At 48.5% G+C, this 26,179-nt stretch overlaps 1 protein-coding gene across 2 annotated transcripts in view; it reads left to right on the forward strand.

Moving 5' to 3' along the window:
- The window catches only part of DPF3 (double PHD fingers 3), a 244,816-nt gene that overhangs the window by 135,896 nt on the left and 82,741 nt on the right, over positions 1-26,179 (forward strand). For both annotated transcript variants that reach the window (XR_015768484.1, XM_088024537.1), the window contains exons 4-6: positions 79-206; positions 7,529-7,624; positions 15,949-16,027. Coding sequence is in view for 1 of the 2 variants with exons in the window: in XM_088024537.1 (XP_087880663.1) it covers positions 79-206; positions 7,529-7,624; positions 15,949-16,027 (303 nt within the window). In the remaining variant the exon portion in view is untranslated. The remainder of the gene's footprint in view (positions 1-78; positions 207-7,528; positions 7,625-15,948; positions 16,028-26,179) is intronic.

Consider the following 26,179-nt stretch of genomic DNA (forward strand, 5'->3'; position numbering starts at 1 on the left):
TCCTGAGTGTCTCTCCTGGTCCTCCTGTTCCCCCTGCTTCTAATGGCCTGACCCTGCTTCTCTGTCCTTACTTTGCAGAAGTGGAGCTGCCCCTGAAGAAGGATGGCTTCACCTCAGAAAGCACCACCCTGGAAGCCTTGCTCCGGGGTGAGGGTGTGGAGAAGAAGGTGGATGCCAGAGAGGAGGAAAGCATGCAGGAGATACAGGTATTTCCGCACCCGCCATGGGGGATGTGTCCCGAGCGTCGTTGCTGTGCTTCCGGGAGTCGGTGCTGTGCTTCCGGGAGGCCTGCACCGGCTCTTCCTCCCAGGCCGTCGCGTGCAAGGCTGCTGGGGGAGTAGCGCTTACCTTCCTACTGTGACCTGTCCTCCAGAACAAGCCCTCACTGCTCTCTTGGTGTCCCCATGTAGCCATTCAAAAAATATTTTTTCCAGCCTGCTGTGTGCCAGGGGCCGGGCTAGGGCCTGGGGACTCGATGGTGAGCAAAACGGAGTCCTTACCCCCGCGGAACGGGCAGGCCGTAGTTCAGGCTTGAAACCTCGGGGTCGTCTACACCGGCTTGACCCCAGTGAGCCCCTGCCTTTCTCACACCCCATCCTCACACCCCGTCCTCAGCTCTAGTTCACAGCACCGCCCTCTCCTCCTTCAAGGCCCCGTCGAGGAGTCACCCTCCAGGCGGGGCTGGTGGCTCCTGTCCCTGCTGGTTTCCTGCCCTCTGTTCCCAGCACTACGGAGGCTCCTCGCTACTCAAGATCATAATGGTGCGCTCTGACTGTTCTGATATATTCGTCTTGAATCGCTGAGGTCGAATACAATGGTTGGCATGGAGTATTGTAGTAATAGTAATATAAATATTAAACAATAGTATTAAAAATTAAATACAATTCAATTATTAAAATCAAATTACATTGATATTAAATGTATATTTTATTATACTTTATATTTTATGTGATACCTATCATGTATTATATATTTATTAATTGCATATCTAACGTAATGTTTAGTATTTGCATATTCATTTATTGACATGATAATTAAAGTAATAACAGTTACATTTCTGGTTTGCTTCATGAGTGCCACCGGTCAGTGCATTCCATCGAGTCAGGGACCATGTGGTCATGCTCACCGTTGTCCCCTTGGGGCCTTGCACGTGCCCGGTAGAGCTGAGTCTCAATAAAGATGTAGGATGAAGCCCTGGGTTGGCTGCCTCCTCTGCCATCCCTGTGTGCAGATGAGTGCTCAGGTCTCTCCATATGACAGCATGGCTTATATGGTTGCCTCCGCTCCTCAGAGCTATGGCCCTCGTGAAGGTGCTTAATCGCTGTAACCTCCATGTGTCTAATGCACTTTGGAGTCGTCAGCCACTCCTGCCTTAATGTGGCACCCAGCATCTGGTTCATCAGGAATCCCGTCAGCTGTGCCTGCAACCCAGATCCAGAGCTCAGGCTCCTCTTACCATGTCCTCTTGCCACTGCCCCGGTCCTGGCCGCTGTCATCTGAACGGATGCACTGCAACTGCTTTCTAAATGATGCCCTTGCTGATGGCTGAGAGGGAGCCCTTTAAACCTAAGTTGGATCCTGTGCCCCAAACCTGGCACAGGCCCCTGTTCCCCCAGAATAAAAGTCAAGGCCTTCTTACCTCTCTGACTCGGTTGCTGGGCCTTTCCCTTGCTCATTCTGCTGCCGGCACACTGACCTCATTTTGCTCCTTCTAGAATACACTCTGTTGCCTCAGGGTTTTGCTCAGCCTGTTTCCTCTGCCTGCAGGGTCCTCACCCCAGACATCAGCTGGGCCCTCACCCTCACCTTCTTCAATTTGTGTCTCTTCCTCTCTATGAAGCTGACCCTGACCCTGTGTGTACTACCGCATCCTGTGCCCTCCCCATCTCCTGATTCCCTTACTCTGCTTTCCTTTGCTTTTTCTTTTTTCCCATAGCTTTGATCACTATCTACCATACTTTGTAATTTGCTGGTTATGTTATTGGGTATTTTCTGTTTTCTTCCAGTGGAATGTAAACTCAAGGGTGGGATGCTTTGTTTTGTTCACTAATATATCTGAAGCATGCAAACAGTACCTAGCACATAGTAGGTGCACAGTAAGCATCTGTTGAAGGGATGTATGAGTGAAGATTCCTGGTGGTCGGCCCGTAGGGCAGTCTGTCCCTTCTCTGACATGTCCCACTTTGCTAGCTGATCTTTCATCCTGAAAGAAAGCTCTGCTTGTGCCAATCCCTTCTTTAAAAAACTTAGCTGAAACGCTTGTATCCTACCAGGTAAATCCAAAATGATGAATGTGATCTTCTTGGGCCTCCTCACTCTTCTCCTAACCTAGTTTTCGGACTTATTTTCTCCCACTTTTGTGCCCCTCCCTCCCCCGCCGTTCTTCAGTCTTCTCTCCTATGTGCCTGTGATCATGCTGTGTCCTTTACCTGGGGAATCTTTTCTTCTACTCTATGTGCACAAATTCCACCCATCAGTCAGGCTCAGCCCCAGTGCCACCTTCCCCAGGAAGCCTTTCTTGATGGTCCCACAGCCAGAGGGATTCTTCTTGTCACTGGCATTTAGGGTGCCTCGTCCTTTCTTCTTTGTTTTTTTCCTTATTCATGTTCCCTCCCACCTTTCCGCCAGTTTTTGGACTTTGCAGGTCTTTGAAGTTAAGGTGTGTCCCATCTGTATTGTGTAGTTAGTGTAATTTCACTGAATCAGTGGGTGGGACAGAACCATTGCCCCGAAGCTCTGACACTCTAGTGACAGCTTACTCTTTCAAGCTGGTGGTGGGTTCAAGTTCCTCTCAGGCAGTGTTGGGCCAATACATAAGCCATCACTATGAAATCATCACCATCACCATTGTCCCCGACATAAACAGAACATCTACTACGTTCAGAGCATGGGTCTACCATCTTCCGTGCTAGAAGCTGAAACCAGGACCATAAGCCAAATGAGTTTACGTGTCCTTATTGGCTTTGGTTATTAAAATAAAGTATACATGTAGTAAATGGATTATATTTGTTCATTTTATCGTTCATTCATTCAACCAAGGTTTACTGAGTGTCTCCTCTGAGCAGGCACTGTGCTAGGTTCTGGGGAGACAGAGAAACCGAGAGAGAGCAGTCCCATCTGTTCATATTTATATTCTAGTATGACATACAGACAGAAAACAAGTACACAAAGGAAATAATTGCATTTCAGGATAAATGACCATGAAAAGAACAGAGTATGAAGATTAAGGAAAGAGGAGGGACAGATTCTAGGTAGTGTCCTAAGGGAAATAAAGGGATTTAACCTCAGTCCTAAGAGATGAGAAAAAGCAAGTGAAGTGAGGATGTGGGGAGGAGCTTTCTGAGCGGAGGAACAGTGTGCTTGAAGGCCTTGAGATAGGTCTGAGCTTGTAGTTTTGAAAGAACAGACAGAAGGTGCAGAACTCATACAACTCAAAAACAAAAAAACAAACAAGTCAATTACAAAATGGGCAGAGGACCTGAACAGACATTTTTCCAAAGAAGACACACAGATGGCCAACAGGCACATGAAAAGATGCTCAACATCACTCATCATCAAGGAGATGCAAATCAAACCACAGTGAGATCACCCCACACCTGTCAGGATGGCTATTATCAAAAGACAAAAAAAAAAAAAATAACAAGTGTTGGTGAGCATGTGGAGGAAAGGAAACCCTCGTGCACTGGTGGTGGGAATGTAAATTGGTGCAGCAACTATGGAAAATGTATGGAGGTTCCTCAAAAAATTAAAAATAAAACCATCCTATGACCTACAAATCCACTTCCAGGTATCTATCTGAAGAAAATGAAAACACTAGTTCAAAAAGATATATGCATCCTTATGTTCACTGCAGCATTATTTATAATACCTAGGACATGGAAACAATCTAAATGTCCATTGATGGATGGATGGATAAAGAAAATGTGGTACATATATGCAATGGAATACTACTTAGCCATTAAGGAGAATGAAGTCTTCCCATTTGCAACAACATGGATGGCCCTTGAGGACATTATGTTAAGTGAGATAAATCAAAGAAAGACAGAAACCGTATGATTTCACTTATATACAGAATCTAAAAAACAAAACCAAACCCAGAATTATAGATATAGAGAACAGATTGGTGGTTGCCAAAGAGGCGGGGGGTTGGGAGGGTATGAAGTGGGTGAAGGCGATTAAGAAGTACAAACTTCCGGTTATAAAATAAGTCATGGGGATGTAATGCACGGCCTGTGGAATGTAGTCAATAACATTATATTAATTTTGTAGGGTGACAGATGGTACTCAGACTCACTGGTGACCATTTTGCGGTGCCTACAAATGTCAAATCACTGTGTTCTTCACCTGGAACTCATGTAATAGTGCATGTCAATTATACCTCAATAAACAAAAAGAAAAAGAAAAAAAGGGAAAAAAGAAAGACAGAAGGCCGGTGTGGCTAGAGCAGAGTGCTAGGGAGAGATGGGCCTAGGGTGGAGCGGGAGGGTTGGGCCACATCCGACCACTCCGGCCTCTCAGCACATGGAAGAGGCACTTGATTTCATGGAAATGAAGAAGGAAGCCATTTTAACGAGGGCAGTGAATTCATGTTTCCTCAAGATCCCTCTGTCTGCTGCCTGCAAAAGAGACTGGACGCAGGGCCGACGGAAGAAGGAGGGAAATCAGTTAGGAGGTTTTTGCAGCGTTCCAGGCTAGAGATAATGGAGTCTTTTAAAGGCATTCCTTCTTCTTTTTTAAACACAACCACAAACAATTGTTATCGTCACTGTAAAGACTGTTTAGAGTAACAGGGAGAAAAGTTATTTTAAAATGTGTTTGTTTTCCAGATAATGTCCTTGGACAGGGAATGCAAGTATGTTAGTGGGGGATCAGCTGCATCTTAGTTGGACCCCCCCCTTGACTCCTCTACACAGGGCGCCCCGTCTGCTTCCTGAGCCCTGAAGGAGCGCTTTGTTTGTTAGGGACTCCTGGCTCCTCCCTGGTTATGTAGAGAGGCTTCTGGGTATCAGGGCCACGTTGTCGCAGGAAACGCAAACACACTGGGGTGGGTGCTGTCACATCGGAGGCCAAGGGGCACAGACTAGGGGTTCCCAAGACGCAGGGAGACCAATGGGAAACGGAGGGAGAAGGCCCTTTACTTCCGAACCTTGAGGCCATGCGGTGGGCACTGCTGGAGACTAGCTCAGTCACCTTCACCAGGTTTTCCCTTCCCACCCAGGGTCCGTATTGCAGGTCACAAATACCTACATGATAAAAAATGAGAGTGGAGTCAGGTTGTATGACAGGCCAGAGGCCATGACCTTTAAATTCGAGGCCCTTGGAACTCACCATGATTAAATGACTTCAAGACCCAGAAGTGGGCGAGACAGCTGTTTGAATGGCAACAACGGTCCTAACAACAACACCTCATATTTATACAGCATCTTTTCACTGAAGTCCGCAGAGTGTTCGACTTGTCATCATCTTGCCTGACTTTCACTTGTGTTCCCACCTATGGTTCAGGAAGCCAAGGTGCAGAGAGCCTAGGAGGCTTGATGGGGAGCTGGGCCAACGTTTCCTGGCTATGGGCCAGAGGGCGTGTCTAGCAGACAGCACTACTTCTCTGTTAGATGGCTGTGGTCAGCCCAGAACCCCCCGTGTGCTGTCAGCTGATGGCTTCCCAAGTAAGCCGAGTAGAGAGGAGCCGGAGGAGAATTTGTGAGACTTGTTTTGAGTTCCGTGTGAGGATTTGTAATCCGCAGTGTCCTGACTCCCGTGATTGGGAGAGAACTCTGACAAGAAGGCAGTGGGAGAAGGTCCCTGGAAACTCACTCTTGGGCTTCCTGCTTGGAGGACAGGCCAGAGGCATTGTCTGGGAGGCCATTTGAACAGTGATGATGATACCACATGTTGGTACAGCGTGTGCTGCTTCTAAGCCTTTTCATAGCTTGTGTCATTGTCACACCATCACAAGCATGGGTGGATGCTAATGCGGGCTGTTATCCAGTATAATATGGTGCCTGCCCTCCTTTCTAGCCTCTTCTTATGCCAATCTCTCCCTGAGTCACTGAACTCTAGTCACCCTGGCCTCTTTCTGCAATGTGGACAAGCCATGTTCCTTTCCCTGTCTGAGGGAGCTTGCTCATGCTGTTCCCTCTGCCTAGAACACTTTTCCTCCCTCCCTGCCCTTGGTCTCCACTCCCAAGGCTAGTCTTCGCTCATCCTTTACATGTCAACTCACTTGGGTTATTTCGTCAGGTAAGCCTTTCCTGACCCTCAGATTAGGTAAAATTCCCTCTAATTGCCTCTCGTAGCGGCTTGCACTTGCCTGTCACTGTGTTTATGGCCGTTGTAACTATATGGTTGTGGATGTTATTTGAATCTGTCCTCCCTTCATTATACTGTAGTGTCCTTTTAGGGCAAGGACTGTAGTCATTCTGGGGCTTGTCTAGCACGGTGCCTGCCATATAGTCAGCACTAAACAAATGTTTGTTGATTGAATGAATAAATGAATTCCTATTTCATAATTGGGGAAACTGAGGCATGAAGAGATGATGACTCACCCAGGGTTGCACAGTGAGTCCATAAAGGGCTCCTGACGTGGAGTCTGGTGAATTCCATGCCCCTTCTCCTTATCCCACTTTCAGTCTGGGGAGCTGGGTCCTCTGCCACAGTCTTTCATTTTGCCCTTAAACCTAGAGGTACGCACCTTACCTGCCCTCCCCTCCCTGCAAAGGGAGCAAAGTGTTCAGGTCCCTACAGGAAGGGTCTACTATCTTCTTCTACTTCTATCTTCAGACACACAGCTGAGAAACGACCGGGAAACTCTGAGCTGATGAACCTGACTTGGCTTTGGCCATGGATTCACTGTATGACCGTGGGCAATTACAACTGTTTTTAGCCTCAGTTTATTCACCTATAAAATGGAAACTGGATTCTCTGCTGCTGTGTGAATCACAGATCTGTTGGAAAGAGATAATTAAATTCTTGATCTTTAAGCTTCATTACAAGTAATGTGCTGTAATGAAAATCCATTTTTCTTAAAAAAAAAACAACAATGGATGATTAAGAACCAACGCATTAATGTCAAATTCTGGTCAGATGAACAGGAAGTTACTTGTTTTCATTAAACAGGGCAGGGTTCCAGAATGGCAGAGAAAGGAAGAACGTATTTTCATATTTAGGAACAAAAGGAAAATTACATTAAAAATGTGGGTTTTGAAAAACATCTTGGGTCCACATAGAAAAGCGCCCCTACCAGAGTATTCTCTTATTAGGAAATGTTTTTTTGGGTAAAAAGAGTTGAAAAAAGCCAGTGTTCTGGGAGGATCAGGCTGGACGGGCCCCAGGGGTTTGAGAGGCTTGTTACCGCCAAGAGCTCGGACTCTGGGCAGCCTTTCGGAGGCTCTGCTTCCCCAGCAATGGTCTTCACTTTGTTAGAACACAACAACAAAACAGACCTCCCGCCCCTCCCTCAAATTGCCCTCTGACGGTTTCCTCCTTTGCATTTTATTTCTCAACCCCTCTGTTTATTTTCTTGTCATTTCAGAGGGTTTTGGAAAATGATGAAAATGTAGAAGAAGGAAACGAAGAAGAAGATTTAGAAGAAGATATCCCCAAGCGCAAGAACAGGACCCGAGGACGGGTAAGCCGGGGATGCCATGAGGGGGCGCAGGGTAAAAGGGGGCTGAGGCTGCGAGAACAGTTGGGCCCCAGACCCCAAGTCCCACCACATACCCTCTCATACCCATGGTCTCTCTTGAAGAGTTCTCAGAGGGGAAGAGCCCCAGAAGAGCTCTGGTCCCAGGTGATAGCCTGTAAGAGTTTAGAGCTGGCCGGAGGGAGAAGAGGGGACAATGAGGGTCCTGGGAGGGTTGGGGTGGGGGTCCGGAGAGGGTGGGGGAGGAGGAGAATGTGACTGTTGTACCCATTACTTGGTCCCGAAAGAAGGCTGCATTTTCTTGTCCCCGGGGCTGCCCCAGAAAGACCTGCTTTAGGGTGTGCTTCACTAGGCAGAGAGTAGGATCACTCTGGGAGAGTGCAGGGGCCACAGCTAATGGTTTCCAAGTGGGTAGGGCATGGGCTTTTGGTGTGGGCCCCGGATGTGGCAAGAGGAGGCCAGAAGCCTGGGGTGTGGCCAAGGGGAAATCCATGGTGGAAGTTATACAACTTATGGGAGCGGTACTTGAGGGGAGGGCCCCAAGCCTGAGCAGTGCTCTGAGGCATGCGGGTCGCTCCTTCAGAGTCCTCATATCCAAGCCCAAGGGGCTTTTGGGGGTCACCCTCAGGGGTCTGCAAGGGCGTCTGACAATAATAATGAGGTGGAGAGGGACCTCCAGGGGTAGGTTCGTGTGGCGTCTAGAGAATTAGGATTGGGCCTTCTGGCTCCTTCAGGCTCTAGGCAGGACCTTTACCCCTCTTCTCCATGGCTGCCTTGCAGGTTTGGGTCCAGGGCTAATTGTGGCCCGCCTCTCTATTCCTGTGCTGCTTGTACTTAAGTATCCATCAGAAGCACCAGGAGAGCTTGTCGAAATGCAGATTCTCAGGACCCACTCCCAGAAGTTTTGATTTAGGAGGTCTAGGGTAGGGTCCAGAAAGCTGTATCATAAGCAAATAACCAGGTGACTGGTGTGAGTGGTCCAGTGCTGCCCGCACTGAGCTCGGATGCTCTGACTTGTTGGCAGGGGCTGGCATTTCTCAGGCTGGGCAGGGCAGCCCTCTGACACTGCATGCCTCTTGTAGTGGCCAGCCAGCTTCAGCGATGAGCTGGTGGTATTTGTTCTTTACTCCCACTTTTTGTTGGTTTGTATATTCAGTTCTTGGGAGAATATCTGAAAGGAAGTCCTAGACATTATATCATTTAACCTGCACATACCTCAATGTATCTCTAACAAGTAACATTATTATACCCAATAAAAACAACAGCTCTTCTAATATCTACACTCCAGTCCCTGATGATTTCCCTGGAATTTCTCAAAAATGCCTTTTTACAGGGCTTGTTTGAAACTTTAGCCTCATTTATTCTAGGACATACCGCTTCTCTGCTCTGCCCCACCATGCACACACATATTTTTTTCTCCATGCTATTTATTTGTTGAAGAACTTGGGTGGTTTGTCTTGCAGAATTCCCCACATTCTAAATTTGGTGGATAGGTGGTATTTAATGTATTCTCTTTATCTTCTGGAAACTCGTGGTTTGACTAGAGACTTGATTAGACTCAGGCTATTTGTTCATGTGCGTAAATAATTTTGGGGGGAGGCAAGGACCTTTCCTGTGCCTCTTACTGCATCACATCAGGAGGTACATGTTGTCCAGCTGTTCTGGTCTCGGGGTGGGGTGGGGGGAATGGATCAGTGGATTCAGGTGTTGTCAGCCTGATCTCTCCTTAAAAGGTTCCCCATCAAGTTTTCATCTAGCTGTTTCAGCAGCCGTCGATAATGCCTAGACTCATGACTTCACTGGGGGCCACAAAATAACGAACATCTAATTCCATCATTGGAGGAGGTTTTAGAACTTCTGGGCCTTTTGTGAACTCAAGAGCAGTGTGCCTCCAGGCCTGCTTCCATCCCGTCCCTCAGCCCAAACCTAAGTCACTCAGCTAGATTTTGGAGAATGGTCCTCTTTACATCCACTCCACTCCCAACCTAAATCTAGATGATTGAACTCGGCAATGCCTGGATGTGAGCTAGGTGTCTCCTCTGTAAGAACACAGCAGTGGGTCTCACTGTGTACTTACTGGATACCAGGCCACGTGCTGGGGCTCTTTACAACAAGAGCTACACGTCGAGGGTGATGACTACGTACTTTGTCCTGCACTCTTGATTTCTGCCCTGTTCCTTTGGCAGCCACTAGCCACATGCGGTGACCAAACACTTAAAATTTTGCCAGGTCAAATTACAATGTGCTGTAGGGCGCCTGGGTGGCTCAGATGGTTAAGCGTCTGCCTTCGGCTCAGGTCGTGATCCCGGGGTCCTGGGATCGAGTCCCGCATCGGGCTCCCTGCTCCTTGGGAGCCTGCTTCTCCCTCTGCTTCTCTCTCTCTCTCTCTCTCGCTCTCTCACTCTCTCTGTCTCTCATGAATAAATAAATAAAAAATCTTTAAAAAAAATTACAATGTGCTGTAAAGGTAAAATACACACCAGATTTCAAAGACTTAGTATGAAAAGAATGCAAAGCATCTCATTAATATTTTTATATTGATTATGTACTGAAATGATAATAGTTTGAATACATTGGGTTGAATAAACTATATTATTAACATTCATTGTACCTGTTTCTCTTTTTACTCTTTTTGAAAAATGTGGTTACTAGAAAATTTAAAATGATGTGTGTGGCTCGCGTTGTGTTTCTGTTGGCCAGCACTTCTTGTTTCATTCCCGTACACTGGTATTATTACTCCCAGAGAGATTATGTAACTTGCTCAAGGTCATCTAACCTAGTAAAGAAGTCAGGATTCGAACTCAGGTCTGTGCTTTTGTCACGGAGTCGTGCCTGGCCCAGTGCCTATCATGGGCTAAAGACCAGCTTGTTGAATGATTGACTGAGTGTTGGGAAAGAAAGAAAAGCTATATTTCAACTTTGCGGGAGTTGAAAGAAGGCCTGAACACAGTGAGGGAGCTGGATGGAGCTTAGACTAGTTCAGGGCCTACCTGATGCTGGCCAAGGGCCAGCTGAATGGCTCTATGTTGGGTAGTGACACTGTGGACATGTCACCCATGGTAGGAGCCATGGGATGATCTAGAAGGGCATGCGTGGGCCTGCCTGTGCTGGAATACAAGCATGAAGCTGCTTTACCCACAGCCTCAATTAAGCTACCCTTTTAAGTGGTATGTTCAGGCTGCTTCTGGTTCCTGGAGAGCATTTCTTTTGTCAGGACTGACAGGCAGCACCTCAATGTGTGGTCCCTGGACCTCAGCCTCGTGATCATCCGGGAGCTTGTCAGACACGCAGGGCCCTGGACTCTACCCTAGACGGACCAAATAAGAGTCTGCACTTTGACAAGACCCCCAGGTGCTTTGTGCACTCATTGAGGAAGCCAGGGGTAAGGTAGTGATTCCAAGAACAGCCTCTGCCCTGTTTGAACCATGAATTCAAATCCCAGCTCCACTATTTACTAGACTTTGTGGGAATTATGTAACTGCATCATCTTGATCAAATTACAGCAATATTCTGGGCCTCAGTTTTTCATCATGAAAATGGGAGGAATAGTACCCAGCCAATTCTGAGTGTTTAGTAAAGGCTAGACATTGTTCAGAGGTTGCAAAGGGAACAGCTCTTGGAGTTTTGACAATGGCCATACCCTGAGGGGTGAGGGCAATTCAGACCCAACAATTAATAATTGTGTCTATGCTAGCTTTAGCCCAAGGAATCCAAGCTCTTTAGAATTCATGAAATTCCTGGAAGTCATCCATGTGAGCATTATCAATCAGTCAATCAATCAATCAGGAACTATTTATTGATGCACTGTGGTGCAGCCCAGTGCTTCTCAAAGTGTACTGTGCATGTGAAGCACATGGTGATCTTGTTAAAGTGCAAATTCTAATGCAGTGGGTCTGGGGGTTAGGGGGAGGACTGAGAGTTTGTCTGGTTAACAAGCTCCCAGGTGATTCCAGCACTGCTGGTCTGAGGGCCACATTCTAAATAGCAAGGATGGGGAGCTATGGCTCTCAGGGGGTTTCTTTACTTAAAAATTACTGAGAGAGCCCCCCCCCCAAAAAAACTATTGTTCTGGTGGATTATAACTAGTGACACGTACCATATTAGAAATTAAAGCAGAAAAAAATGTTAATCTTCAGAATACACCAGCACACAGAGTGATGACATCATCATGTCAGGTAGCCTCTGGAAAACTCCACCGTGCACTTGTGAGAGAATGAAAGTGTAAAGTTTCGAGTAACATTCTAGTACTATTTAGTACTGTGATGCAGACCCCCTGAAAGGGTCTCAAGGATCCCTGGGGATCCCTGGACCATTACTTGAGTGTTCTCAAGTATAACTTGTGTATATATATATATATGTATGTATGTATGTATATAACTTGTATAACTCTGTATAACTCTTATACAGGAACTAGCTCTCTGAGCCTGTCCGAGTCAAGGGTCTTTTAATTGCAAGAAACTCAACACTTAAGCAAAAATGGGGAGTATTTGAAAAGCTGCTGGGTCAGTGCCCCAAATCGGTACAATCTTTGAAGTTTCAACCCTCAGGAAGGGCAAGAAAACGGCAGGCAGGGACTTAGGACTGGGATAGAATAAGGAACCTCGGCGGCTCGTGGCCTCTACTTCTTCCTTCTTTATTTTTCTATCAGAAGACTGTTTTGCCTGCTTCTCTGTGCCCCTGGCTCCATAGTTCCTGTATTGATGGGTTCCCAGCTTAAGCGCCGATACGCACTGGAGTCATTGCCCCAAGTCCAAGTGCTTTGGAGGTAGAATCTGATTGGCCCAGCCTAGGTCATGTGACCACTTTTGAGCCAGCCAATCAACTGTGGCCAGTGGGGCCAGGCTACGGGGTATAATCAAGGCTGTCTTGGCTTACCAGTGTCTGAATAGGAGGTGGGGTGGGGTGGGGTGAGGTGGCGAGGAGTGGAGTGGGGTGGACAATTCTCAGAGAGGGAGGACTGGTTTCTCTTGGACAGTCAGCTTCAAAGTTTTACAGAATAGAGTCTGGAAACCTAGGTCCTGCTTCTTCTACTGACTCTGTGACTGTGGGTAAGTCAGAAACCTCCTTAGAGGCCGTCTCATCAAGGGCCAAATGGGAATACTATTACTTTCTGTAACTCACGGTGTATGGTAGGAATGAGCTGAACGAATACATGTGAGAGAGCTTGGGATGCTATGTGCCCAACATAGATCTAAGTGTTGGGCGTTCATAATAAAGTATGAAATGCCATCTTTGCTCTTAAGAACCTTGGGGATTAAATTGAGGAGAAAATGCGAATGGCCATGATACAATTAGAAAACAGCAGGCTTCTGCCTGTGCACTAACCGAATGCAATAAAAGTTCAGAGGAGAGAGAAGAGATCAGCTTGGGCAAGAAGGGGAAGTAATTTATCGAGCACTTCCTGTGGATGTGGCGATGTCCCCTGTGGTTTCACACACTCTGCGAACGCTCTCAGCAACTCTGCACTAAAGGTGTTGCTGTGCCCATTTTACAGTTGAGAAAATGAAAACTTAGAGAAGTAACTTGTCTACAGACACGTGGCTGGTGTTCAAACCCATGCCTGTCTGAATTTAAAGCTGTGCTCTTTTTACTCCTCAATATGGCAAGAGGAAAGCTCTTGGAGGAGTGGGATTTTGGTGGGGGGTTAAAGCATGCACCAGTGTGGGTGGCAGAGGAGAGGCTGGTCCCTGACAGGGATCATAGCATGAGCATGAGGGGAACCTGATGGTTCTGGCACTAGGTTGCTGTTGGATGTGTCAGTGGGTTTTAGATGGCAATAAATGAATGAGTGAACGACCATGGGCTCTGTCCTTCACTCCCTTGGTCTAATTGATCTGGGAGTCATGCAGAGTGGATTGGGAAGGGCAGTGCAGAGGTAGAACCCCAGCTGGTGGGTTCTTCGAGCAGCTCAGGGTCAATGGATTAAAATGTGGAACAGAAGGAAAATGCAAAGCCTCAGATGGGCTTTGAAGGAAGAAACAACAGCGCTTGGCTGTAAGGAATGAAGGAGAAGAACCAAAGATGACGGACTCGCTGACCGATGGACCAATTATTTCAGCCAAGGTTTACTAAGTGTGTCTTAAGTGGCAGGCCCCGTACCAGGTTCTGAATATAGTGTGGCTCAAGTAGACGTTTTCCACTCCTTGTTGGGGAGATTCAAGATCAACAAGTACACCAACCACATGTATAATGTAATGTCAGACCATGCTAAGTGCTGGGACCAAACACAAAGCCGGGCAGGGGAACGAGAACGATGGAGAGGGTATGAGTGGATCTAGGTTGGTCAGGGAGGGCTTCTCTGAGGAGGTGACGTCTGAGCAAACTAGCGGGATTCTGAGTTTCCAAGTTTGAGCGATTCCGGGAGACTAGAGGAGTGTCACTGCCGCAGGAAGAGTCCCTTGCCCGTGCCCATTTTGCAATTGAGGAAACCAAGGTGCAGGGAGAGTGTGGAAGTGACGGGGCTGGTCAGCCCTGCAGAGTGCAATCCAACCCCGGCTCTCAGCAGGGCCCTCCCCCTCCCGCTGGCGGCTCCCCCAGGAGTGTGTGCTTCCAGGGCTTCTCCTCTTATCCCAGGCGGTATTTTTAGTCTCTCAGAGCCCCTTCCCCGCGTCTGCTGTTGGCTCGTCATTCTGCTTGACTCGCTTTCACCTGCTGCAGGCGGCTCTGACACGGCTGCGGGCTGCACACATCAAGCTGTCCCTGGCTTCACCACGGGGGCGTGAGGAGGGGGGAGGGCAGCTGAGGGTGACCACCCTCCCCGTCCGTCGTCGTCGTCGTCTTCGTGGGCAGGCGGGGAGGCCTGTCAGTGCCCGCGGGGGGGACCGCAGCGTCTCACGGCTCCCCCTTCGGGTCAACTCGGAGTAAAGAGGCCGGGGGCGGGGCCGGGGGCGGGGCTGCTGGCTGTGGCGGGCTCGGCTGGGGGTGGGGAGGCAGAGAGGCGAAGCGGTGGGAGGGAGGGAGGGAGGTGGAATTTTGTAAATTGTTTCGGAGAGAGACAAGCTGAGGAGGTGGTGTAGGTGGTAGCTTGGCAGGTGGTGTTGATTGTGAAGAGTGCGTGTTTGGTGAGAGCGTGTGAACATCGCGGGCCTGGGGTACAGGCCTTTCCGCTGTGAAATCCCGAGTGAGTGTGTGTGCGTGCCTGTGCGTGCGTGTGTGTGAGCATCACAGGTCTTTTGGCCCTGAAGTCCCCAGGGCCACTTGTCCAGGCCCAGCCCCTGGGACTGCCCCATTCCCCCTGCACCCGAGGCGGCCGCCATGTTTTAGTTCTCACCTCTGTGACTCCTTCTCTGTCCCCAAAGACCTCAGCAGGCCCTTTCCCTGGTTGGGAGTTTACTGCTACTCATTACCAGAGAATGACCTGGAGGAGGCCAGGGTGCTACACACGTGACCACGTGGGACTTAACAAAGGTTTAAAAATAAACCTTGCCACGTTCTTGTAGCCACTGTCCCAGGCCTGCAGAGCTGCCAGCACCTTCTCTGGCTGTTCTCCTCTATCCTCAGACGTGGAACTGCTCCCACCCCCACCCCAGGTTATGCTGGCTCTTTCTGGAGATGCACGCAGGGTGGTGGGATCAGGAGTCAGGCCCCCGGAGACTGAGGTGTCAAGGCCTTTGTCACTGGCGGGAGGCCTCAGCTGAAGCTCACCCCCAGGAGGAGCAGGGGAGAGGGGTGGGGGTGCTCCCTGCTGTGCCTGGGCTCATGCCCTAGACCGGATGCCAGGCCTGACTGGCCCTTGAGAGACTTGAAGGGGACAGTGTGAGCCTGGGGCGAGAGCTCGGGGTGACGGTTGCTGTCACACTCCCTGCTGCAATCTGCCATCATGTGGTCAGCTGAGGGGAGCAGGGTGAGCTTCTCCATGTGGGGTCAGTGAAGCTAGGTGGCTAAGCAGCTGGAGGAGGAGGTCCCTGTGATAACCACAGAGTACAGGGATTGGGTAGATGTAGGCTTTGCAGTCAGACTGTTGCGAGTTCACGTCCTGGCTCCGCACTTAGCGGAGTGACCCTGGGCAAGACTGCTGTTGCCTCAGTCTCCTGATCTGTAAAATGGAAATAAAAGTAATACCTCTCTTGGAGTTGTGAACATTTAATGAGATGATGTGGGTGAGTAGCTGAGTGTTCTGGAGCACGTTACCTGACCTCCCTGGGCCTCAGTTTCCCGGCCTGTAAAATGGGGTCGGTCATTGGTTCAAAGGCTGTGAGGAAGGCCGGATGAAGAGATGTGGGTGAGGTGCTCGGGGCCGCGCAGAGTACGTGCTCAGGAGCCGCAGTGGCCCTCACCATAACAAGCATCCTGCTTCCTTGTCTCCCCAGGCCCGTGGCTCGGCAGGTGGCAGGAGGAGGCACGACGCTGCCTCCCAGGAAGACCATGACAAACCTTACGTCTGTGACAGTAAGTACGGCAGGTGCCGCCTTCCTGCCCCTGCCTCTGCCCCCAGGACCCCCTTCCCTGTGCTTCCCCGGCTGTCATGCCCCCAGCCTCAGGCTCACTGGCTCCTCCTCTGGGGCCTGCGCCCCAGCTTGCATGCCTGCCGCCTCAGCGAAAGCACCACCTCCTGTTGCCGCGCCACCACCACTCGCCCACCCCGGTGTTTGTGCATGAGGGGGGGCCAGCCAGGGAGGCCCCTTGCCTTTGGTGCCAGCCTCCTGTCTCCGGCAGCGCCTCCTCGGTGGCTTTCTCCTGGCGTGCTCTCTCTCTCTCTCTGTCTCCTGAAGATTCATCCTCTATTTCTTTCTCTGTTTCAGAGAGTTACAAACAAAAGCATAACTCAAAATCCTCCGACAAAGGTCCTTGGCTCCTTTGGCTCTTCGTGTTTCCCTTTCATTTCCCTCTGTCTCTCCTGTCCTAGGTAGGGCAAGGTAGGAACCTTTCTCTGACTTAGCTTAATAAATGGCCCTTGATCCATCTCCAGCCTTTCTTGCTTGCTTCAGAGGCATCTCTTGGACAAGGACTGCCTGGCTCCTGGGTCTAGGCGGTGCAGGCAGAGCTGGGGAGGGAGGAGCTGGAGAGTGGGGCGGGGAGCAGGGGCAGTGGGTGTAGCTCCAGAAACCTTCAACTTTCGGAGGGATTGCTATCAGCTCAGACGCTGTTGTCTTTCTCACCTACCAGAGCGTTGGGTGGTGGGTTGAAAATCCTTGCCCTAGTTACCTCTCACTGTACGGGGCGCCATCTGCTCGTTCCACAGCAGGGACCGCCCTAGAAACCACACTCCCTGACCATCTTCCCCTCATGTCTTCTCCCCTCCGAGGACGCAGAGCTGGGCCACGGGAGAAGGGCAGCGAGGTGGCTCAGGCAGGGCCCTGGCACCGTGTTTCCTTCTGCCGGCATCTGGCAATGTGTGCGGTCTCTGTGGAAGCAGAGGGCGAGTGGGGGAGATGGGGCTCAGGGAGCACATCGGGGGTGGTGCCCTTTTCCTCCCTCTTCACTGGCCTCTTTTGATTTCAAAAAGTTGTTCTGTGCCCGGTGGGGCGACAGCTGGTTGGAGAACATTTTGCTAGAAGAACTCAAACTCCATGACCCCCATTTGGCTGCTTAATACACCGTGCAGATGGCATTCCTGAGACAACTCTTGCAGGTAACATCTCCATCCCACGGTGGTTCTGTTCCAGGATGAGGAGGGAGCAGGGCATGGGGTCTGGTGTCTCTTGGTGATGTCAGGAGGTGCCTGCTTTGGCCTGGGTTTTGCCCTCCTGGAAGGGCCTCTGTTTTGTTCGGATGCACAGGAGCCCTAGCTGTGTGAGCCCTCTGGGGACTGGTTCTGGGCTGGGAGGGTCCTTCTGACCCCCTCGGAGCAGGCTTTCCAGCTGTGTATGGCTGGAGCAGCCCAGCCCTCAAGAAAGCCAACAGCTGCTTTGGGACCGGGGCATTGCCATTCGATTCCTCTTTTAAAAAACTTTATTTTTGTGATGTGATTTTCTGCTTCCATAGCTAGTGGGATTACTTTTTGCTCCATCTCTTCAATTTTCATGGGATTTGCAGCCAATAGTCCCATATATTCCCAGACATAACCCCGCATGCCCTTCTTCACCCACCTCTCAGTTCCTCTCCTCACTCCTTTGTCTGCTGTCTGCCTCCTCACCTGTTACCTCCATGGAGCACCCTCTGTGGGTGTCCCTCTCTTGCCTGGCGCCCCTCTTGCTGCACCAAGTGCTTGCATCGCACCCTCTACCCCAGTTCCTGTGGCTGTGATTAGGGGCTCTCAGGACCATTGGCTCTTTTCCGTTCCCTGTCCCCACGGTCTCTTCCTCCTTCTGTTTACCCTGTGATGCTCGGGAGGCCTACACGAAGGCCTGATGTTGGCTTTCTGGAAGTCTCAGCAGCTGATTCCTTGGCTCTGCCCACACAGCCGCTGCCTCTGTTCTCCCTCAGGGGACCAGGGTCCACCGTAGATTGCCCTTGTCTCTTCTGGCTCTTGTAGGAAATTGTGTGGCACCTTGGTGATTAATAGACTTTATTTTTATCTGGTGCCCTTCAGACATGTGATCCTTTGGGATAGGGGTGACCTTTGGAGAGGTCATGAGGCCCACCCTCCACCCCCGAACTGAGCAAGGAATGCTTTTAATAATCTCTAATGCATCCTAAGTAGAGAGGTGTCTGGTCACCTCCTTGAGTGTCCCCAGGGATGGTGTTACCATAAGCTACCCTTTCTTCCATGATTCCAACTGTGCTCTGAAGGATTGTTTTTCCTTGATAGGAGCTACATTTTTTTTTCTCCTACAGGCCTCCTTATCTTTTGCACATCTTTTCCCAACAAATGGGCACACTGAGCATTTTGTCTATTTTGGAGACGCTTTTCACATCCCCTTGTATTCTTGGTTTATCTAGGGCCACATCCCATAACCTCTGTGATGGCCTGGCTCTAAATTCCCTTCCAGGTTTACATTTAAGCTCAGCACTCCCACTGGAAGTAATACCAAGGCCAAGTAACTCCAAGAGTAACCGACACATTTTCTTGTTTATTTTACACATCGGCTCTTAATAACAGCCCGTATCTGTAGAGAACAGAAGTACTTGGCCCGCCCATTGCCCTGTGCACCATGTCCACGACTTCCCATGCAGGGCCTGTCCTGACCCCATGCCTCGCCAGGTGCGTGCTCCTTTCTACTTAATGCATTTGATTATTCCTTCTTCCATAAATCACTCCACATTTAGCCCTACTGAGTCTCAATAAAGAGATACAATAATATGTGACTTCCATATACAAGATTCAATAAAGGCAAATTTAAAGGCATTGCCCCGTAGTTGAATTTCATCCTCTGCAGATTTGCAATCCCTGCCATTGTTGTGTTTTCTCTGGTTTGATTTGCATAATCCCCACTCCATCTTTCAAGTTATTTATGAAAATATTAGGCCACCTTGTGCCCCACCACCTCTTCCTGGGTTTATATGTGGAGTAGTAATAGTTATCTTTCAGATGTGATTATGTTTAACCCTTCCTGGTTTATATTCCTAAATGTAGTTGTCCTATTATGTTCTTGGTCCAAGCATCCCTTTCAAGATGGGTGGTTGAAATATTATCTTAGCTGCTAACTTCAGGTGATAGATAGTTTGCCTGTTGCCTTTCACGCAGCCATCGAATTTATTCCATCTCAGAGAACTACTAAATCATCTGAACATAATTTATTTTTTTACCCAATCTGTGGTGTGTGTGTACATGAATACTTCATTTTCCAGCACGTAACCAATCCCTATTAATTATCCTGAACATTTACCAAGCTTAAGGATAAAAGTTCTGTTTCTTCCGTTTCAATCTCTTGCCGAAGAAAAGTGTTCGTTATCCACAGAGCAACTGAATCTGACTTTGTGGGGATGGCCGTCAGTGTTTGTCAAAGTGTGGACCTGCACCATTTGCACAGAGAGACCCGAGATACTTATTAAAATGTGATTCCCAGGCCTCATACCAGACCTCCTGCATCAGAACCACAGGGAGCAGACCCAGGAACCTGCAATTTTTTTTTGAGAGCTCCTCAGGGGAGTTACTTCTGAATACTGACTTTTGAGAGTGACTGGTCTACTTCATTCAAATTTGAAGGCTTCTGGCCTCTAACTGTTCAGCCTTTTTATTATTCCCTGCTTTTGGCATCTGGAAGTTCTAGGGTCTTCAGAAATTCTCCACGCCAACTGCCATAGGCTTGCTTCACTGTTTTAGTTGGTCTCTTTAGAATCTTTCCTTTCTCATTTTTGTCCCCCCAGCCTTGATCTCAAACTCAGCAGTCCCATATAAAACTCAGCAATCCAGCACTTGGCCTTAATTTACTTAATAGCTTTAAATCCTAACAGTATCATTAGCCCCTTTTAGAGGTGGGATGATAACTGGAGACAGACGTATGAAAGCAGTCCTTGGGTCGGGCTACTGGGATGTTTTAAAAATCATTCTAAATGTTTATCTCTTCTCTCTCCAACTGCTCCCAACCCTGAATTTTCTATTAGCATCACTGGGACTGCCTCTGGATGAGACCCACTTTGCCATTGCCTTTGTGCAGGAAGCATCACAGGGGAGAAGATGGGGGTGGTAGGGTGATATTCAAGGGGGGAGAGAGGGAGAACATGGTGTCTCTAAGCAGCAGCCATTTAGGGGGGAGCCAAGCCCCCCTTTACCCCTTTGCTGGGCACAATGGAAGTGAAGTTTTTTTTTTTCCTCCTTCCCATTTTTCTTCCTTCTTCTTCTTTTTTTTTTTTTAAAGATTTTTAAAATTTAATTGAGAGAGCGAGAGAGCACACAAGCGGGGGGGGGGCGGGGCAGAGGGAGAGGGAGAGGGAGAAGCAGGCTCCCTGCTGAGCGGGGCTCCATCCAGGCACCTGGGGATCACGACCTGAGCCAAAGGCAGACACTTAACTGACCGAGCCACCCAGGCGCCCATTCCCAGTTTTTCCTTTAAAAAATTTTTTTAAAAAATTAAGTTTATCTTACTGTTTATTTATATTACTGTTTATTTTACTTACCATCTACCTTCTTAATACATTTTTTTAGTGTACAATATCTATTGCTGAACATAGGCACAATGCCGTGCAGCCGATCTGTAGGGTTTATTCATCCTGCTCCACTGAAACCTTATGCCCATTGGTTAGTGATTTCGTAACTCCCTTTCTCTGCCAGCCTCCAGCAACCACCATTCCCCTCTCTGATGCCCCAAGGCTGACTATTGGGATACCTCACATAAGTGGAATCAGGCAGCATTTGTTTGGCTGGGACTGGCTTATTTCACTCAGCATAACGTCCTCGAGATTCATTCCTGTTGTTGCGTATTGAAGTATTCCTTCTTTTTAAAAGCTGAAGGATCTTCCATTGTATGTTTCTACCAAATTTTCGTTATCAATTCATCTGTTAACAGACAGTTAGGTTGTTTGCACATCTTGGCTATTGCGAATAGTGCTGCAATGAACATGGGAGTGCTAATATTTCTTTGAGATCCCGATTTCAATTCTTCTGGACAAATACCCAGAAGTGGGATTGCTGGATCCTATGGCAATTCTATTTTTAGTTTTTTGAGGAAGCTTCATACTCTTTTCCAGAGCAGCCGCACCATTTTGCAGTCCCACCAGCAGTGTACAAGTGTTCTAGTTTCTCCACAGCCTTGCCAACGCTTGTCTTTTGTTCCCAGCTTTTTCTGATCACGGCGATCACTCCTGCTCACGGTGCTTACGGTGTGCAGAGCATGGTGCCGAGCACGTTACGTACACTGTCTCTGTAAATCCTCACAATAACCTTAAGAGGCGGGGACAATTGACCTCACTTTAGTATGAAGAAACCGAGGCACAGAGAGGTGAGGGGACTTGTCCACACATCCTGCGGGTGAAATATGCCCTCCTACCCTGGAGTGTGGCTGTCCTGAGAGTTGAGGAAAAAACATGTTTTAAAAGTGAATTAGGGGCACCTGGGTGGCACAGTCAGTTAAGCGTCTGACTCTTGGTTTTGGCTCACGTCATGATCTCAGGATTGTGAGATGGAGCCCCGCGTTGGGCTCTGCACTTAGCATGGAGTCTGCTTAAGAGTCTCTCTCTCTCTCTCTCTCTCTCTCTCCCCCCCTGCCCCTCCCCCACCTCAAATAAATAAATAAATCTTTGAAGGTGAATTAATGGGGTGCCTGAGTGGCTCAGTTGGTTGAGTGTCCAACTCTTGATTTTGGCTCAGGTCATGATTTCAGGATTGTGAGCTCGAGCCCCGAGTTGGCTCCTCATAGGGCACGGAGCCTGCTTAGGATTCTCTCCCTCCTCTCCCTCCACCCACCCTGTCTCCCCATCTCTAAAAAAAAAAAAAATGAGAAGTGAATTAATGATCACATACATCTCATTTATGAGGTGAAGCCGTGTCCATTGTTAACAGATGGCTTCTAGGCGTCAGGCTGGCAAGCTGGAGTCAGTGGAATGGAATAGATTATATACTTTTAAACCTTTTACATTTAAATCTATTAAAATCACCCCCCCCCAAACTGGGGCATTAGGGTGGATTAGTGACAAAAGGCAAATAGACATGATCAAAGTCCTCCCAGGAGCATGACTCACCTCTGAGTCATGTTGGGTATTCACACATCAGGAGTGGGTGCTCTCAACTCAGCCTCCATATCAGTAAAAACTTTGTTCTCCACCACCCTCACCCCACAGGCATGTATTTTTGGTTGTGTGGCCCATGACTGAAAACATGGCCACTTCACAGTATTGCCTCCCTTCTAGAAATTCAGTGGGGGTGTAACTATGTCCAAATGGGACAGTGTCAGAATAGGGTTTGGGGTTCCTTCCTGCTCCTCTTGATGGTGGAATCCTGGAGGGAGAAGGGTATGGGATGAAAAGCCAAGAGTCTGGGGGTCTGGTCCTGCTTCTACCCTTCAGGGGCTATGATGTTACTTTCCTGGTTTGTCAATGAGGGGGCTCCTTTTTTGAGTGTCTAGACCTCCCCCATCAGCACCCCTTCCCCACACCATGGGCTCCTTTCTTCTCAGGCAGTGGCTTAACATTGAGGCTCTTCTCCCTGGAGACAAGATGTCGGGCCGCCATGTTACAGGCTGAGAGGGGCTGTGGGCTGGATGGACTGGCGTATGGGGCAGACGCAGCTTGCACCCAAGGTAGTCTCACAAAATCTGCTTGACCTCAACTTCCTAAAATTACTCTGGATTCCCCCATATCTGAGTGTACAGGAGAATCAGATGACTATTGCAGTCTTATTAAAAAAAAAATTTTTTTTTTTTGAGGGCATTAAGGCCCCACATTCTCTAAGACTCATGTGCTTTTAGCTTCGAGCTGCAGTGGAAAAGCCAATAACGCGGCCTTCAGGCTGGCTGCCCCTGTCACTGAAGGGAAGCCGGGCTCATCACTCAGTTGTCCGTGCTATTATCTTGCAGGTCCTTGCATGGGGTGCAACGGGGGAGGGTGGGAATGGCTCTGTGCCCCAGAAACTTGATTTGTGGAACAGGGCCTGTGGCATGGGATTGATCCCTGGAGATGGAGTGCATTTGTGACAGCGAAGCTGGGTCTGTTTAAATATTTAAATGCCATCCTGTTGTGGACACCGGTAGCACCCAGCAGGGCTGGCCGCAGGCAGGGCTGAAGAGAAGCTGCAGTCTGTCCCTGCTCCCCGCACACCTGCATCTCTCCCCTTCCTATGCTCCTGCTGCCTGCTCTGCCCTCCCTGGCCTACACCTCTGGCTCTCAAGGACTTGGTTTGCCTTTTCTGAGCTGTAACCCACGGCCTCTTGAATTATTTTGTCCTCCAGTCAGAGCTGGTTCTCAGCTAGCTGTTCCTGAATGCAAACTTTGTGGCAAATAATTCCTACCAAGATGTAGATGACCGATGACAGGGTAGATATGAACATGTGTAGCAGTTTGCTTTTTTAAATAATTTTTTTCTATGGAAATGGTATATATTCATTGCAAAAAAATCAGAAATTACAGATATGCATAAAGGAAAAATAAAAATCACCCATAATCTTACTCCTGAGAGATAGCTTCCATTTTGGTTTTGTATACCATTGGAGGATTCTGTCCGTCTCTGTCTCTTTCTACACACACACACACACACACACACATACACATGCACGTATGCACACCATGGTACAGACCATTTTAACCCATGCCCTCACTCAGCAGTACATGGGAAGCATCATTCCAGGTCAGTGAAGACATGTTTATGACATTTGAGAGCTATACGGTATTCCATCACGTGGGCACGCCCCAGTTTTGCTCAAGCTGTGTTCCACTTGTTGGACATTTAGACGGTTTAAAGTTTGTTCACTATTGCAAACAATATTGTGGCTGTATCTTTGCATAATGCTTTCATGATTTCCTAGGAGTGGAATTGTGAGGTCAAAGGGCCTGGTACACAGCCTTTGATGTCTTTTACTTCAAGTCTTGGTGGGGGGGGGTAAGGGAAGTAGGAAGCAAGGTCCCTGCTGCCCAGGTGAGAGAGAAAGCTCGGTGAAGAGGGATGTGCACTGACTTTGGAGTGAGAAAAAGCTGAGGTCAAATTGTGGCTCTGCCGCTTGTTAGCTTTTTATCTGGGGCATTTTTGAAAAAAATCATTTTGCTACTAGGAGGCTCCATGTCCTCAGGTGTGGAGAGGGGATGGTGCATGGTTGGGAAAGGCACGTGTGATAATGTATGTAAAAATGTTTGCACCTGGGTCGTGCTTAATGAATGTTTCTTCCTCCTTCACCTGTTCCTTATTTCCTCTATCTCCAACAGAGTTGGAAAGATAAGGCCGATATCACAGAGGTAACACCCCGCCAAGCGTATTTCATTGAGTAGATAGAGAGCGCTGTCAGGATTCAGGGGAGGGAGTGGTCGGGGGGCAGGAGCCAGTGTGTCGGAGCTGCTTCCCGAGGAGGCCAAGCATATCTCCAGTGAATGAGTACTGAATTGACTTTATTCTCCAGGGATGGAGGCGTATGTGTGGGAGTTGGTGGTGGTGGGCCAGTGGGGTAGTAATAGCAATAGCATAAGTTCGTTGACTTATATTATGGGCCTGGAATGTTCTATGGGTTTTATCTGTATTAATTCTTTAACCCTCACAGAAGTGCCATGAGACAGATGGTATGATCCTCTCCAACCTACAGATAAGGAAACTGGGGAGGAGAGGGGTTAATTAACTTTCTTGAGGTCACACAGCAAAAAATGGCAGAGACAGGATTTGATCCCAGTCAGCAATGCCTCCCTCCCTCCCCTGCAGTGTCTCCCACCTCTCCTGGCACTCACCTTTTCCTGGAATCTGCCTTACCTTGTACATACCTTTGTGTAGGCCACCCCCTGTCACATTGGATGATAGCAGTCTGTCTGTTCTTCAGGCTGGACTGTCAGCCTTTGGAAGGCAGGACGTACACTACATTCATCCTGCATCCCAGCCCCAGCACTGTGGTTGCTCCCAAAATGTGGAGTGTGGGATGCACATAGCAGGACAGGAGGGAGACCAGCTTGGTCAGAGCAGAGCTTTGGGGTAGGAAGATTGGGGGGTACAGAGTTGGACAAGGGAACTGGGAAGGCGCGGCTGATTTTCTTAGATGTTGGCCCGAATCGTCAGTGGTGAACATGATGATCCCAGACACATCTCTGGAAAGGTGTGTTCAGGGCAGAGAGCCTTGAGTCCAGTGGCTGAGAAGGAGATAGGAGAAGACATGAAGTCTGGATGGTGATGACAGCAGGTACAAAGTAGACCGGGACAACAGGAGAGACTTTATGAGTGAAAACCCTGCAGAACAGGATGTGGGGTCCAAGCGAGAGGGCGGAGCAACAATGACTCTTGAAGTCTTGGGTTGTGGAGACACGAGGGAGGCTTAACTAGAATATTCTAGAGGAGGAGGTAATTTTGGAGAATGATGAAATTTTCACATAGGAGTGTGTGGAACTAGCAGGACATCCAGGCAGGAATATTTACCACATGCTACTGGACATTTGGTTCCCCAAAGGAAGTGAGGCACTTACAGGGATGCTGCAGGTGGATGGGGGTCTACCTCAGGAAAAGGCCAATGAGACATACCGGATAGGTCGGGACTCACAAATAAAGCCCCATCTGCATCTGAGGCAGCGTTTATGGCAGATATTCACCCTGAGATCCTGAGGGAGAGCACACTAGCCACATTTCCAGATCTGGGGGCTGCCATACTTTATGGTCATCGGTCTAATTTTTTTTTAACCTTTCTTTGTTTATTTTCTCCAGAAATGTTGACATTTATATTTATTATTTAAGTAATTTTAAATGTATGATTAAAAAAAGGATTATATTTTGCCCTTTTAAGTAGATTAAGGACATGCTAGTGTAGGACACACCAGAATAAGAAATGAAGATACCGTCTCTGCAAAGGGGACGCCAGAAGATGGTTCTCGAGTCAGAAGTCCAGGATTTGCATCTTTGCTGCATCACTTCCTGGTTGTGACCTTGGACAAAATCCCCAAGGATTTGTCTCTGAGCTTTGCTTTCTTTCTGTGTCAAGTGAGGACAATAAGATTAACCTTAGAGGGTTTCCAAGAGGGTTAAATGAGACCACGTGCAAAAACAATTAGCTCCCTGTCTGGTTCATAGTTGCGCTCAATAAACATTTATTTTTTTTATGCCAAGTC

This window comes from Eumetopias jubatus, unplaced genomic scaffold (assembly GCF_037043125.1).
Source record: "Eumetopias jubatus isolate StellerSeaLion01/CBP00866 unplaced genomic scaffold, mEumJub1_p1.0 scaffold_7, whole genome shotgun sequence".
In the NCBI taxonomy this organism is placed as follows: domain Eukaryota; kingdom Metazoa; phylum Chordata; class Mammalia; order Carnivora; family Otariidae; genus Eumetopias; species Eumetopias jubatus.